Source organism: Micropterus dolomieu, linkage group LG02 (assembly GCF_021292245.1).
Source record: "Micropterus dolomieu isolate WLL.071019.BEF.003 ecotype Adirondacks linkage group LG02, ASM2129224v1, whole genome shotgun sequence".
Lineage (NCBI taxonomy): Eukaryota > Metazoa > Chordata > Actinopteri > Centrarchiformes > Centrarchidae > Micropterus > Micropterus dolomieu.
Window position 1 is genome coordinate 18207970 of NC_060151.1, and position 15997 is coordinate 18223966.

The window sequence follows — 15997 nt, forward strand, 5'->3', positions numbered from 1 at the left end:
CAGCCAACTACCTGCACCTGCAACCCATCATCCACCTCGTCAGCCTGCCACACCTGCCAGTAATCAACCTCATCCCAGCCTGTATTTCAACCCCGGTTTTCCACACCATCCTTGCTTGATCGTCGTTGCTCCACACCCGGTGCCATCCCCACGTTCAGGCTTTCATGTTTCTTGTTTTTTCACGTTTACCCTGTACCTTGTTGCTGTCTTCCCTAACCTTGTCCCTTTGTCTGTTTTCCTCCCAGGTACACTCACCCTCGTCCTCCGTTCGGCTGGGCTCACCCACTGGCCCACTCCTCTTTGGACTTCCCTCACGGCGTCCTCCCTGTTCCCCCGCCTCTCCACGCCTCCTCGGCCCCTGTGTTCCCCTGCTCTCTGGCCCCCTGTCTCCTTGGTTCCCCGTGCCTGTACTTCCCCGACGTCCTCCTCTCCCTCCAGTCCCTCTCACCCTTTTTCCTCCAATAAACCTCCTTCCTTCTGAGTGCTGCATTTGGGTCCTCTCTGTCCACACACCACACCCCGTAACAGGTGACGACACTATGGGAACACCTCTGGGTGTGGCAGGGCTGAAATCATTAATGAAACTACTCCAATCCTATTGTGACGGCGTAACTGGAGGCATATATAAGCACGCCGGCACACTGGACACATTAGCTTTTTTCTATTCAGCAGGCACTCTGGCATGTTTGAGACTACTCAGAAGGAGGCTACCACAAGGAGATCTACAGTGCCTTGCGAAAGTATTCGGCCCCCTTGAACTTTTCGACCTTTGCCACATTTCAGCCTTCAAACATAAAGATATAAAACTGTAATTTTTTGTGAAGAATCAACAACAAGTGGGACACAATTATGAAGTGGAACGAAATTTATTGGATATTTCAAACCTTTTTAACAAATAAAAAACTGAAAAATTGGGCGTGCAAAATTATTCAGCCCCTTTACTTTCAGTGCAGAAAACTCTCTCCAGAAGTTCAGTGAGGATCTCTGAATGATCCAATATTGACCTAAATGACTAATGATGATAAATAGAATCCACCTGTGTGAAATCAAGTTTCCGTATAAATGCACCTGCTCTGTGATAGTCTCAGAGGTCCGTTTAAAGTGCAGAGAGCATCATGAAGAACAAGGAACATACCAGGCAGGTCCGAGATACTGTTGTGGAGAAGTTTAAAGCCGGATTTGGATACAAAAAGATTTCCCAAGCTTTAAACATCCCAAGGAGCACTGTGCAAGCGATAATATTGAAATGGAAGGAGTATCAGACCACTGCAAATCTACGAAGACCCGGCCGTCCCTCTAAACTTTCAGCTATTACAAGGAGAAGACTGATCAGAGATGCAGCCAAGAGGCCCATGATCACTCTGGATGAACTGCAGAGATCTACAGCTGAGGTGGGAGACTCTGTCCATAGGACAACAATCAGTCGTATACTGCACAAATCTGGCCTTTATGGAAGAGTGGCAAGAAGAAAGCCATTTCATAAAGATATCCATAAAAAGTCTCGTTTAAAGTTTGCCACAAGCCACCTGGGAGACACACCAAACATGTGGAAGAAGGTGCTCTGGTCAGATGAAACCAAAATCGAACGTTTTGGCAACAATGCAAAATGTTATGTTTGGCGTAAAGGCAACACAGCTCATCACCCTGAACACACCATCCCCACTGTCAAACATGGTGGTGGCAGCATCATGGTTTGGGCCTTCTTTTCTTCAGCAGGGACAGGGAAGATGGTTAAAATTGATGGGAAGATGGATGGAGCCAAATACAGGACCATTCTGGAAAAAAACCTGATGGCGTCTGCAAAAGACCTGAGACTGGGACGGAGATTTGTCTTCCAACAAGACAATGATCCAAAACATAAAGCAAAATCTACACTGGAATGGTTCACAAATAAACATATCCAGGTGTTAGAATGGCCAAGTCAAAGTCCAAACCTGAATCCAATCGAGAATCTGTGGAAAGAACTGAAAACTGCTGTTCACAAATGCTCTCCATCCAACCTCACTGGGCTCGAGCTGTTTTGCAAGGAGGAATGGGCAAAAATTCTCTCGATGTGCAAAACTGATAGAGATGTACCCCAAGCGACTTACAGCTGTAATCGCAGCAAAAGGTGGCGCTACAAAGTATTAACTTAAGGGGACTGAATAATTTTGCACGCCCAATTTTTCAGTTTTTTATTTGTTAAAAAAGTTTGAAATATCCAATAAATTTCGTTCCACTTCATGATTGTGTCCCACTTGTTGTTGGTTCTTCACAAAAAATTACAGTTTTATATCTTTATGTTTGAAGCCTGAAATGTGGCAAAAAGTCGAAAAGTTCAAGGGGGCCGAATACTTTTGCAAGGCAATGTAGATTTTGGAGTTTGGAGGAGGAGTTCAGCACCAAAGACGGCTCCCGCCATAGATTGAAGTTATTTGTCCACTTATGGCAAAGATCACATTATCAATGTTTTTGTCCCCCCACAGAAATGGTAGCGCATTAGCCTAAACCCCTATAGCAATGTGTAGTACAGGCAGATACACTACTTACTAAAGGGATTAGCTATTTGTCTCTGTCAACTTAAATTATGCATTTATAGGTAATAAAAGTGTACCACATGGCTAGAGAAGAGAGAAGTAGGATACAACAATAGGAATATAGGCATAATCGATAAGAGTATAATTTATTAGACATATTATTTTTTTGGCTAAGTTGACAAACACAGCCAAAGGACCACATGGACAACTCCACCCACCACTCACAAACTGGGCCAGTGTTCTGTGTTAGGGACCATGGTCAGTGGACCGACCACAAAATTGGCTTCAACCCCCTCAAAACCTAAAACCTACAAAAATCCAGCTGCTTTAATGAAACCATACCTTTGTGAGGCATTTTTAAAGATTGACAGTATACCTTCAGTATGAGTGCCACAGACAGTGTGGGAAAATGTAGATTTTTAAAGGGATTCATTGTGGTAGGGAAACATACTGAATTGCGCACCTTAATAATAATAATAATAGACCCACCAAAATGTGATGTTAACTTTAAACCAGAAATGAATATTTCAGTTCCACACTCCAGTCAGATTATTGGGAAAATGAAAGAATCTAGCATGACTGCCTGAAACCAACACAAAGCTCAGGCCAGTGGTTTAGTCTACTTTTTTCTTGTGAGTATACTGTGATTTTTTCCTCCCAGCCTCATACTCACCCGTCCCACTAATATATACAGTATGCATGTACATCTAATAGAGAGCTGCTTAGGCTACAACGCAAAGACTTAAACAGCCAATGACAGTTATAGGTGGGAAAGGTTGTCACTTTGTGTTGAAAAGTGGTGGGGAAATTTTAGGGCTCAGATTAGATTTGTGACAAAACATTTAGCATATGAGACGTGACAATCTAGAATATTGGGGTCACAAGATCAATACTAGAAGACATTTTAATAGTATGTAAAGAAATAATCATTGATGAATACACCATTTACAATACACCCAAATTTCCTGCATTCTGGAGACATTTTCTGCACCAATCTATGGTGGAAATGTCTAATGTTTAGTGTTAATCACCATCTAACTCAGCCAGTTAAGAGCTACATTTAGCCTTAGATGTTATATGAATCTGGTTTTATCAGCTGGCAATTTTCAATTCACATTTCAGAGCAACTATTATTAACAATAATGGAAAGCTGAGGCTTTTCAGCAGCAGCATCCAGGAACTGCTACTTCTACTACTGTACACACACACACACACACACACACACACACACACACACACACACACACACAGTAAGCCTATCCCGCATTCATTGATCCACCACATTAACGTTAGTTAACTAGTTCTAGATTCAATTCAATAGACCAACAATGCTGTTACAGTAGCGTTAATGATAACATAGGCCTATATGCTTTTTTCACTCAACAGGTAACGTTACGACAGCATCAGCCTCATCTGGCTCGTTTTCTGTGTTTCAGTAACTCTAATGTTTGTGTCATCTGCTACAGCTGCAGTGTCACCTGGAGCGGCAGCAGCTTCAGCTGCAGGCTTACAAAAACACTAAAAGAGTTTAGTTTGAGTTTGCTCGCGTTTCACATCTCCTTCAGTGATTCACATTAGTTGACTTCAAACGTGTGCTGAGTGACCGCCAGGCAGCTGTATTGTTGTTTGGTAGGTGACGTCAGATCTTGGTCGCAGGCCAAGGAAGCAGCAAACGTCAGTTCAGAGCTTCGCAACACAAACAGGGTGAATTTATGAATGAATGTGTGAAAGTTCTGTCACAAAACAATGTTGTTACGTATCATCTCGCTATTTTAAGTGGGTAGCTACACGAAAATCTTTGACCGTTCTTAGTGGTCATAGGGTGTGCGTATCACGTAGACTACACCACTGGCTCAGGCCTAATATCTTTCAACATGATGATATGTCTTTATTCTTTGCAACAACTGTGGAGTAGTTTTGATGCCACGAGGAAAAAGAAAACGTCTGTTTAGTGTTTGTGGCTCTGCATCTTTCAGATTGGAAAGATTTCTCCTGTGTATTAATATCTTCACTTATTTTGACAGTTTTATACATATAAAGATCTTGTTCAGTTTTAAATGAATTTAGGTTTGATGCATATGATGTGCATAGTGTCTAATCAATTATTAAATTAAATTAAATTCAATGACAATGAATGAAGTGTAAGAAAAATAATCCCGGGCGAAGAGTACATTTGCAGTTTGCCTCTATGCAGTCTATCTTTTAATCTGTGGTAGAGAGATCAAAAATCATGATACAAATACACATTAATATGTAATTGCTGGTTCCCATTTAATCTTGCAGAGCTATTCATTTTATGAAAAGAGACAGCTGTCTTCTATTGACTGGGCATGAACCTAACCCAGGATCCCTTGGAGCTGGAAGAAGTGACATGAGGTGATTAGATGTGTTACAGAGCAGAAAGAAATGGAGAAAGTAGAGAAGAAAAATATTCTCAGGACATTCAATGTCCATGCATGTACAACATCAGAGGTCCTTTTCAGTCAAGACGGCAAATGGCAACATTTAGCCTGAGCAGCAGGAGTCATTTACACCCACCGGATGCCTTACACATACTGCCTCTGACCTCCTGATGGAAGCAAAAAGAAGAAAAAAGCACAAAGACAGGCTCTGCTCTTTGGTCAATCACAGTCACTTGCCCATCAGTTAGCGCCTGCATTACCATGGCAACTGATGACCTGGACATGCTGCATCCTAGTTTCCAAGTGAACTTTATCCTCTGGTTTGCTGTGGTGAAATTTGGTTTGAGAAAAAACCTGAAAATGAATACTTTCACCACTTGTATGCAAATTTGGCATTTGTTATTGAGCAGTTTCTAACAAAAAGATCAAAAGTAGTGTTGCTGAAAATTGATTAAATTTTATAAAGGTTTACATTTCAGTGGCAGGTTCCAATAATCCTTTACATAATGCAACAAAGTGATGTGGAAACGTTGATTTATTAGGATAATAAGAAGTGATAATATTGATCTAGTATAAGCAGTGCGTCTACTGTATGTTTAATTCACTAGAGATCTATTCATAGTTTTCACGTGACGTCATACTCCCTTGGAGTGCAAAAAGACGTTAATTTCCATTGCCTGCCAACCAATATGCAAGTGATACACTGTTACTTTGGGTTTGTTACTTTTTGCGTTGCCAAAATGCTGAATGGTTTTTGTGCTTTCGGATTTACTAATCGAGGTGACAAGTGCTAGGTGAGGGATTCCCCAGAAGGTAAAAGTAAACATTTCCACAGTCGAGCGGCGGCAGGGACCTGGTGGTTTTTAACGGGAGAAATGCGACAGCGGATGCTGTAACGTTATATCGATCGGATATGTGAAACACTAGCAGTTTGTGTTCATATCTTTCTTTTTCTTAAGTTGAAAGGTGATCCAAATAAAATTTGACTGCTTTTGCGGCGTCTCTAGGGGAGAGTCACGGTGTGAGCCGCTTTGTTGGTCTGTTGTTTTGCCATCCAAGTCACAGCGCATGTCACGTGACTGAAAACTATGAATAGAGGTGAAATCACATCCAATTAACCTGATTTGGTCTCTATGTCATAAATGGCCATGTATGCCACATGGTCATATAGAATCATTTTGGTTTTCTATTAATGTTTGGCAGTAATTATTTGTCCAAATGAGATTGAGAAACGGTAGATCTACATGGTATTAATGTGATTAGGTACATGCTTGGTTTTCACTCTTTGTCTATAAATGTATCCCTCTTATAATCCCTTTATAGGGAGATTTCATAATCAAATGCTATTTGCGTGGCATTATGTTTGTTATTCTGACTCCCTGTATTTTAAGCCTAACAAGGCACCAGTGCAGCTCTGTAATCCTGAGAACATGCTGAGGCTTAAACGAGATGACAGTACAATAAACAAGAGGGGAAGAAAACACAGCATCTCACTGCAGCTTTGAAGTGGGAACCGGATCAAATCCCCATAAGAAGCAAATTGCCTTTCTTTCCCACCAACTAAAAAGGATCAAAACTGTCTTTTTCTAAAAATAACGATCACTCCCTGTCTCCCTGTCTCTCTGTGTATCCTCCATGGGAAGACAAACACCAAGGATGTTCATATTTTCCTACTCAACAAAGTTCTGGTCTCTCAACTTCTCAACACAGTTTAATTTAATTCACTGACCTCATAAATTAACAAGAACAATAGTTGATATGCTGTCGATTTAGGTTTGCATTGTATATCAATTTTAAATTACATTCAGTGAAGTTTGTTATATTGTATAGCGGATGTTATTGCATTAAAATAGTTGAACTGTATATAGAAATGTATATGGATTTACACACAAAATGTAACACTAAAAAAGAAAAATATGCAATTAACTCTGCATTGTAATTAGCATACCTAAAAAAACACACCACGTCAATACTGACTCACAGTTCCACTCAGGATGGATCCTCGTGAGTTGAGGTCTATTTCGCTTGTACTAGAAAACTGAATCATTTACCTAAACCCTGCAGAAGAGAACGGGAGCATTGAGGAAAATAATGAAATTATTCATGTCACACAGGTCCGTGCAACACTGCAATTAAATAATAAGTCAATATGACAAAAGAGCAGACTAAGCACTAAACTTTATGAGTTTTGGACTTTTTCTTCTATTAGTAGTAAATGCAGCAGTCAAAGATAGCTGATAAAGCTTCTGCTTTGCTTAGATAGGCCAAAATGTACATCAGGACAGCAGACATAGTGTTATAACTTTACATAAGTAAATAAATCAACTGCTCATCCACTGACAAACTCATCCCAACCAAACACATAGGGCTATAAAATGGTTAGATACTTTAGTTTAACACACACACACACACACACACAATACCAGTATGCCTCTCAAGAGTATAAAGGATCTACTGTTGCACTTACACTTTATGTAATGGTGTTAACAGCATTTTCAAATAAGTTAACTTACCATAAACAGTGAGGAAGATGGGTGGAGGAAAAAGATAGGTGGAGGAACAAGTTAGCACCTGACAGACAAATAAAGTAATGAAGGAGGGTAAGCAGTAAAATGCATCATTTTAATGAGTGACTGCATCAGCGAGCAGATTATCACTATTAAAGGTGCCGTAGAATGCTCATTCTTATGTTCATACTTGTATTTCGGGTTTCTACGAGAAAATTTTTACATGCTGTAATGTTCAAAAAACCCTTTATTTTTCTCAAACTTTCCACTGCTTCAGCACCTCTTTTTACCCTCTTTCTGAACACTCAGTTTTAGCTACTGTCTCTTTAAGGCCCCCCTCCCTGAAAGCCCACTTGCTTCCAAGTACAGAAGAGGGGCACTGAATCAAGGCCTGTTATGCTAGACTACACTTCACTGACTGCTGTACAAATGCACGGCATACTACACTGCACAACCTCCAGCTGTGGCTCTATGAGCTCGTATGACCACTAACTCTGGAACGTGGATTAGTCTATGTAACTTTTGGGGCGTTAACATCTAGCGCTTGTTGATATTCACCCATTTTTCCAGAGGAAACAACAAAGATTGAGGCTTGCGGTATGTCAGTTACATGTACTGAAATATTTTGCCAAGGTAAACACATTTTTCCATTCTAGGCACCTTTACACTGTAAATATGTTTATATTGATTACTCCCATTAACAGCAACAAATCTCTCTGTAATCTCTTGGAGTTTTGGATTACAACAAAACCACAAACTATGGCACTCAGAAATTACCACAGAGGTAAGTTAAAGGGAAACTTCAATTGTTTATTCGCTGTCGGTTTACAGGGAGTACAACTGCATAGCCGGTATGAATAAAGTTTTAAATGGCATTTGTGACTCCAAGGAGCTATACAAAGTCTGACTGTCTGTTGAGACTAAAGACTACAAGTTTGAAAATGAAATAAATGTGGGGATGTGGAGTTAGAAAGAACACTGACTTGTAACAGGGTGAATGACATCTCTGGCATTACCACTCCGGGCTTCCTACACCAGCTGCTGTGCTGTAACATTGAAATCCTAGGCAGGACATTTATCACAACAACGGCGTAATGCCTAATGGCACCAACACGGCTCTTCAGCAAGCTATAAGACTAGAGGAAGCAAAAAGTATATAATGTACAATGTTAATTCTTTGGAAGAATCTAGCTCAGTGTTCTCAGTGTCATGGCAGAGGCTGCGAAGAGACCAAACAAGACGTCGGAGGAAGAGATTGAACAAGAGACTGGACAAGAGTAAATATTGGCCCTGCTTATACTCATTGGCGTAAGTTAAAAGAGCTTAAAGGATGCAAGACAGATGCAGAGCTAGCCTTCTTGCTGTTGGACTAATAAATTAAAACTTATTAGCCTGCTTGCTATGTCCTGTGTTCTTGTGCTTGCTTGATGTTTGCCTGTGTTAGCAAAGTCAGCTCAAGCACAATCGGAAGTTTCACAGACGGAGGTTCAGCCACCATCTATGAATCTCAAGTTAATTTCGGAGTAAACTGCTTTTATTAAATTAGCTTTTTACTTAAGTTTTTGGGATTACAATGTTGATTTATCTTCACTCGAACTTCTCAGCAGCTAGTTTCCGTGCACATCCGGTTCCAGTGTTGTTACTGTCGTTTGGCACCACTTCATATTTATATAAAAACCGGACAAAGTGGACATTGCCGGGAGAAAAGAAAGCGAAGGAGGTTGAACTACCTGGTGAGTTCAGAAAACATGTGTATGTAACTTTATTCCAGCTATCGTTATACTTTACTGTGACCAAGTTAGCATAGTATAGCCCTGATCGATCCGAACTCCATTCAGAAAACAAACATTTTAGAAGTTGTTGTCCTGCTGTCTTGCTGACAGACCTGACAAAGCATGAATTCATATGTTTAACAAATCTGCATCATCTTGTAGTTATTTCGGCATCAGTTTGATCCGTTTATTGCTATTTAATCACAGCAAAATGTTTACTTTGGGGTTCATACAGCTGTAGTAATGGCGAGTTGTATTTATTCGCGTTATCGCGTTGTGTGTGAACACTCCAGGGATGTCCAGCGATAAAACCCCCGCGAGGAAAGCGTTGCGTGGATTAAATTCGCGTTTGGTCTGAATGCACAGTTACACTTACTTGATGTTTGGCTGTGTTAGCAAAATTGTCAACTTGCTCGTTTTTGTTAATGTAATCATAACAAATGCACAGCTGTCCTTTTTATGACAGTGGTGAATTACACTCTGAAATGGTAGGGGCGTCAAATTACACCAAATCTCACATAACATTGCTTTAAACTTTCCATTGTGAGACCAACAAGGTTACAGGAGTGCAATGCTGAAAACTGAATGTAATAACCTCTATAAAAGTATTGTTTTCTGCAGGGTTCTTGTACTAGACCATACTATATTGTACCATATATTTTATAAGACAGACAATAAAAAGCCTACATTAACTACAATGTACATTTTACTTAATTTAACCTGAGTGAGAGTTAAGAATTTCACAAAAATATTGCTAAATTGCTTGATTGCTTGATAGATAGATAATTGCCCAGAAAAAGCCTAGTGATTGAAAGTAGTAGTTCAATTCAGTTCAGTGAGCACCCAGGGCTGTTATTGTAGCTGACGTGACCCTGTGCATGAGGTCCATGTAGAGCCGGAGGGATGTAACTGTCTCTTTTGCTGCCCTGGGTCTAAGTGCTGCTCTAAGTGGTAGCCTGTCTCAGTCTGTTGGACAGACAGACATACCTGAGGGTGATCATTAGAATAGATGGATAAGTTCTTTCCTGGCTGCCCATCTGGGACCACAAAACTGGCACATCAGAGATATGATTATTACCCAGAGAGACTAAAAAATGAAAGCATGTCAAACTAATTTAAGAAATCAATATCCTAACAGGAAATACCCATAGCTCTGGGGCATAAAAAGGCACTAAATAACTTTGGAAAAATACCTTAGTAGGCTACAAATGGCCCCGTTTTACAAAAAGGTACTAAACCTGGAAGTGTGTTTGCATATGCATGTATGTGAGGGATTTGTCGGTTTTATGCTTGCATGTTTTTGGTTTCATTGATTTAAACTCACCCTGAAGTCGATGCCCACAGTGGAGATGAAGCTGCCAGCCAGGAAAGCTCCATCTTTAAAACGAACCAGTAGACACGTTTTCCCCACACCGGAGTCTCCAACCAGCATCACCTGCACGAAACCAAGAGGGAAGAACTTAGCCGGGAATGACTGGAAGCCTTAACTAAGAAGCACAAAAATGTATAACCAGAGGTGTGACGGATATAACTTCACACTCTCTGAGTGATCAATAAAAAGGTTAGATGCCAGACAGAACTAAAATAACTAGCATCATAAAAAGAAAACACGTAGGAGCAATGAACAAGACAGAGCTGTTTCTCATAATTTTATATCAGCATCTGATTGTCCTCAGGCAAAAACAGAACATTTGAATCATTCAGCTAAATTAGTCCTGGTATTTTGGTTCTTGGCCAGTGAAGATGGTGTATGTGAATGAGTGTGTGACTGCTCATCATGGCCACCAGTAGATGTCCTTAGATCCTTTCTGTAAATGTGTGAATGTCTGCAATCATATTATAGCGCATCCATGTATGTGTGTGCCCACATACAAAAACAGACATACTTCGGCATCATTGCTGCTGAACAAACAGTCATGCGTTTCTCTTCTTCTTCCCTGCTGTGATGAAGTTAAAGGTTTGATGTGATTACTGTTATCATGTTAGCTGAGGGACTGTTGGCCCCTAGACCATGGAAATCAAAAGTGCCTCTTGGGTGCACAGAGGAAGATGAGAGGAGAAGAAAGACAGAGGGAGAAGTATGAAAGGGTGTAACATGGTCACTGAAAAGATACAAAATGTGGTAAAGGGTAACTTGTCTGAAGTTCTCGCCCACTGTTTCCCTATGCTCCCCATTTCTCCCTTAAACAGCTCTACGGGAGCTAAATGTTTGCAGGAGTGTGCAGGAAGAGGCACCTGGTCTCTCCCTGCCCTTGGGCTTTTATAAATAAAATGCAATCAGTGTCCTTACTGACTCAATGCAGAGTAATGACCAGAGGGAAAAGTAAATGTACAGGTGGGACTTCTTAAATCCAGTCTTGCAATATGAAACTAAACATTACAGCTAGATCTAGAAAGATCATGTCAGATCATATCCATGAAATTACAGTTACATGAACAATATCTTGCTTCAGCTCAGGTTGAAACTGGAGAATGTGGCTTTTTCTGCAATTGTTAATTTGCTGGCTGCAGGGATTTGTGTACTGTAGAAATTGTAGTCCACCAAATACCAATATCAATGAAATTAGAATATCTATGGTTTACAGAGGGAGACAGCTTGGATGGAGCCATGCAATTGTTCTGCAAAAAGAGCACCACAAAGCCATCGTGCACTCACATCAAAACATGGAGTACTGTGGGTGGCACGACTCCCTTGAAGCCATGTTGGGAGTACACTCTGAGAAACCTGTGGGCGTGAATCTGCGTTTGTGTTGTGGTGAAGTGACAGTTCTCTACTCGCACAAGTGCTCGAATTGTGGTTGGGTAAAGCACGCCAATTGCTCACTGTAAACGAGACAAACAGGCGTTCAAACCAGTGGCGCGGCACGAGCAAATTATTTGTCTGTTGGCTGTTTGCAGGGCGCTGTGCGCCTTTCCAGGTTATCGATCGTCTATTGACACAGCTGGTGTCAGGAGCTCGCTAGCTGCCGTTTATTGAATAGAGGTGGTTGTAAAGCGAAAGACAATTAAAGCTAAACAGGAAAACAACAGTAGCAAAGAATGAAGTGGACCACAAACAGGTTTACTGTGTAGGCTATGTTTTCTTGTGTAGTAGGCCTATAGCTCTGTCCTAAAGGCAAACAAAAGACGAAAAGTGTTCATATGACCGTGTGTTTAGTTTATAGCGATCTCTATGACATTGTTATAGGAATTTGGTACATCGCCTTGATTAATTTGGTGCCGATATATTTTGGTGCAAAATGATCAAACAAAGCCTACTTTTATGTGAGTTGCTGTTTGTTTTCATGCATTTACCGAGCAACAACAGCAGCAGGCATCTTACCTTGAAAGCGATGTCATAAAACTCGCTGCTGCTGCTGATGGAGGGTCTGCTGGGATGGACTACACCGTTCATCTGGACAATGCACGGGCTGCTCCTCGCGGCTTTCCCGGTCCCTTTCCTGGCGGGGCTGCCCGCAGACGGGCTGCTGGTTGCGGCTTTGCCTTTGACAGCCTTCTTGCGAGACATTTCTCAAGATTTCAAAACTTATCTTTATGAACCCTATAGCTAAAGCAAACAACTACAACAAAAAAATATTGCCCTAATATAGACCCAATATAGGTATAGACCTAAAAAGTTGCAGCAGCGTAGAACTTAAATTAGAAGATTTTTCACCTGCGCGTTGAACGCATGCTCCTCTCCTCTGAAAGTAGGGGTGATATTGTACGGAAAAGGCAAAGCGCTCTCGCTTCCGTTGTGGTTCAACCTCTTGGAGCTTCTGACAGCTTGCTCTTTTCAGGACAACAGCCTCAGCACTGTTCGCTACAGCGGCAGCAATTACATGTGATGTGCCGCAAAACTCCACCTTGAGCGCAAAACCATCAGGACACAGGGGCGCTGCACTTTTAATAAAAGCCCTGTATCTTCACGTCACAAACTTACTGTAGAGTAAGTTATTTATATATATATATATATATATATATATATATATATATATATAATATATATATATATAAATAAGTTAAGAGTAACAATGTGGATCTATTGTGGAGACTGTAGTAACCTTTAGAAACATGTGACTTATTAACATGTTGAAATGTTGCTTAAAAATGCATGACACTGGGGGAAAAAAGCTTTAATTTGATTACTGTCTTGTTAGTTTTAGCAAGGAAAAATTAAATTTGCCTGATTAGATTTGCCTCCACAGTTTGTATTCATAAACCTTTTTATGAGCCTGTGGTGCCATATATGTACGTAAGCACGGACACACAAGCATATGGTTCACAAGTACACGTGACTTTACGTTATCTGAAGGTAACTGTATGACCTGTGCACAATATGGATATCACTGATGATTAGGGCGAAAAAGGGCACAGGACGCTGTCCGTGGTGCTGAAAAACAGCTGCATCTGTGCAAATACTGAATCTGGCTAACTCCTCCTTCTAAAAAATAATTTTGGGTTTTAATGACCCCTCCCCCTAAGGATATTTTTCTCCATGGATATTTTCTGGCACTAACCTGGTTTTCTTGTTTATGGAATAAAGTCAGTGTGTTCTAAACCTTCAGAATAAGGTGCACGCTGCAGAGCAACAATGATGATCCATACAGAGCGACCTCTTTATCATGTGAATGTGTTAATGTAGTGATTATGACGATGCCATACAATCGCACCACTAGTTATTTTATCTAATTCATTCATGGCTCTCAAATCTTATTTTGTGTACGTCTGAGGCGTAGCTGGAGGCCAGTATACCACTTAGGCACTTAGAAGGAAGTCAACTTTGAATATAATACGATGTGCCGTCCATTAACTTTGAACGATTAGCCAAGAAATTGGCAAATAGATGAGATGGGTTAATGCAAGCGATCAAAAGCATTCTGTTTCTATTAACATGACCATTATTTATGAAATGTGGAGGAAAATAGCGGAAATGCAGAACAACCGGCCACCTGTGGAAAGTGCTGGAGATGTGATTTCAACAACGTACCACAAGAGGGCGATATCAGAATGTAAGATAGAAAGTCACAGATAAACCAGGGTGCAGAGGAAAGTTTGCAAGGGAAAGTGCAACAACAACAAAAGATGTCACGTACACCGAGTTAAATGAGATGCATACCAGACAGTTTTAATTATTTGATAATCATATACAATAGATGTTTATTACTAATGGCAGATCTCTGTACAGGCTACAGTTTGTTTTTCAGCTTCCTCCAGACTCCACCAACAAGCTGTTTGTGATCAGAGCAGACCAGTCAAAAAGATGGTCATTGGCCTCTCTATGACTTTTACCCACACCCGTTATAAGTAAAATAATTCAAACGTCTCTCCATAACATGGAACATGTCAATCTGTGGCAGGGTCCACACATTGTCTACATTTGCAATAAAGAACAGCAGCATATTCTGGTTAGACCCTGATCCTCTGTGGCCAGTAATGAGAGGCTGTTGTTTTGTAACCTCAGTAATCTAGTTTGTTATGCAATATGAAATTTGTGTATGATACAATTGCCTTTCTGATCAAGTGCCAGGCTGTCCAGGCTCATTAGAATATGCTCCAAGATCATAGGCCAGAGACCTTGTTTGCTCCCCACAACAGGAGACTGAAGTGAGCTTGTGTTACTTCTGACCTTTACAGTATGCAGCATGGATAATACCAGGCTAAACTCTCAAATTGGCAGCCCCTTTTAATATATACAAGCTAAACAGGTTGAAAACCAGCCAAGAAAGAAACAACAGGGCAATAAACAGGTTGTGAGTCATGTTTAAGGGAGCTTCTCTGCAGTGGATGACATTTGACAGTATGTTCACCTCTTACTGGATTTGGCAAGAGCACAGTCAAATTTTTTTAACTGATCCTTATGTGGTAAATATTCATTGTGGCGAGTTTTTGATGTAAAAATAAGATTTTTTCTTGATCTAACATAAAAGTACCCAGCATATGGTGTTCCTCTTTCATTTTCTAACTGCCAAACATTGTAGCTTGCACATCAAGCAGAATGAAATAATTGTACGTAGACTTTTTGGGGGCCGTCAGTTTTTTGACCCCAGAACGCCGCAGTTCAGAGGTTACTGAGCCGTTTGGTTGTAAACACTCAGACAGCTGTAGCCTCTGGTTTCTGTCCCTAAATCTGCAGTCTGTCAGCATTTTTCCACACTCCACCCAACTCAGTGCGGAGTGGGGAGTGGAGTGTCATTGGTTTGAGGGAAAACAAACCCTCAAATCCACCAACCCCCTTGCACAACTCCCCACGACAGCTGAGATTCGTTCTACCCCTAAAGCAGCTGTCTACTGTGGCAACAGCTGAGCATTTTGGAGGGAATAGGCAATGTGGATAGAGAGGGTCATTGGAATCCGTCCCTTGGTTTCAGAGAAATTAACAGCCTTGTCAAGATGAGTAAAACATGTCCAGCGAGAGTACTGTACATTATTAGGCTATAATGTGTACTTGTTAATCATATGCTTGTGTGTCCGTTCTTACATACATATATGGCACCACAGGCTCATAAAAAGGTCTATGAATACAAACTGTGGAGGCAAATCTAATCAGGCAAATTTACTTTTTCCTTGCTAAAACTAACAAGACAGTAATCAAATTAAAGCTTTTCCCCCCCAGTGTCATGCATTTTAAAGCAACTGTGTGATTCAGATGTCAAGAATGTGTCAAATCTTATCATTTCAACAAACTCAGCACTCTTTCCTGAGTGCAAGCATTCTTAGAGCTGTGCCGTTTCTGTGACTGTGAGTCTGAAAGGTGTGGATAATGTACTTGGTCAGGTGCTTGAAAAACATTGGGAATGTGAACACAAGGCAGACAGAGA

At 40.8% G+C, this 15997-nt stretch overlaps 1 protein-coding gene across 2 annotated transcripts in view; it reads right to left on the reverse strand.

The window, feature by feature from the left end:
* The window catches only part of LOC123957180 (ras-related protein Rab-26-like), a 78703-nt gene extending 65785 nt beyond the window's left edge, over positions 1 to 12918 (reverse strand). For both annotated transcript variants that reach the window (XM_046029793.1, XM_046029800.1), the window contains exons 1-2: positions 12520 to 12918; positions 10522 to 10632 (exon numbers count right to left, since the gene is read on the reverse strand). In XM_046029793.1, coding sequence (XP_045885749.1) covers positions 10522 to 10632; positions 12520 to 12705 — 297 coding nt within the window. In that variant the 5' untranslated portion in view covers positions 12706 to 12918. The remainder of the gene's footprint in view (positions 1 to 10521; positions 10633 to 12519) is intronic.
* Between the last annotated feature and the right edge of the window lie 3079 nt (positions 12919 to 15997).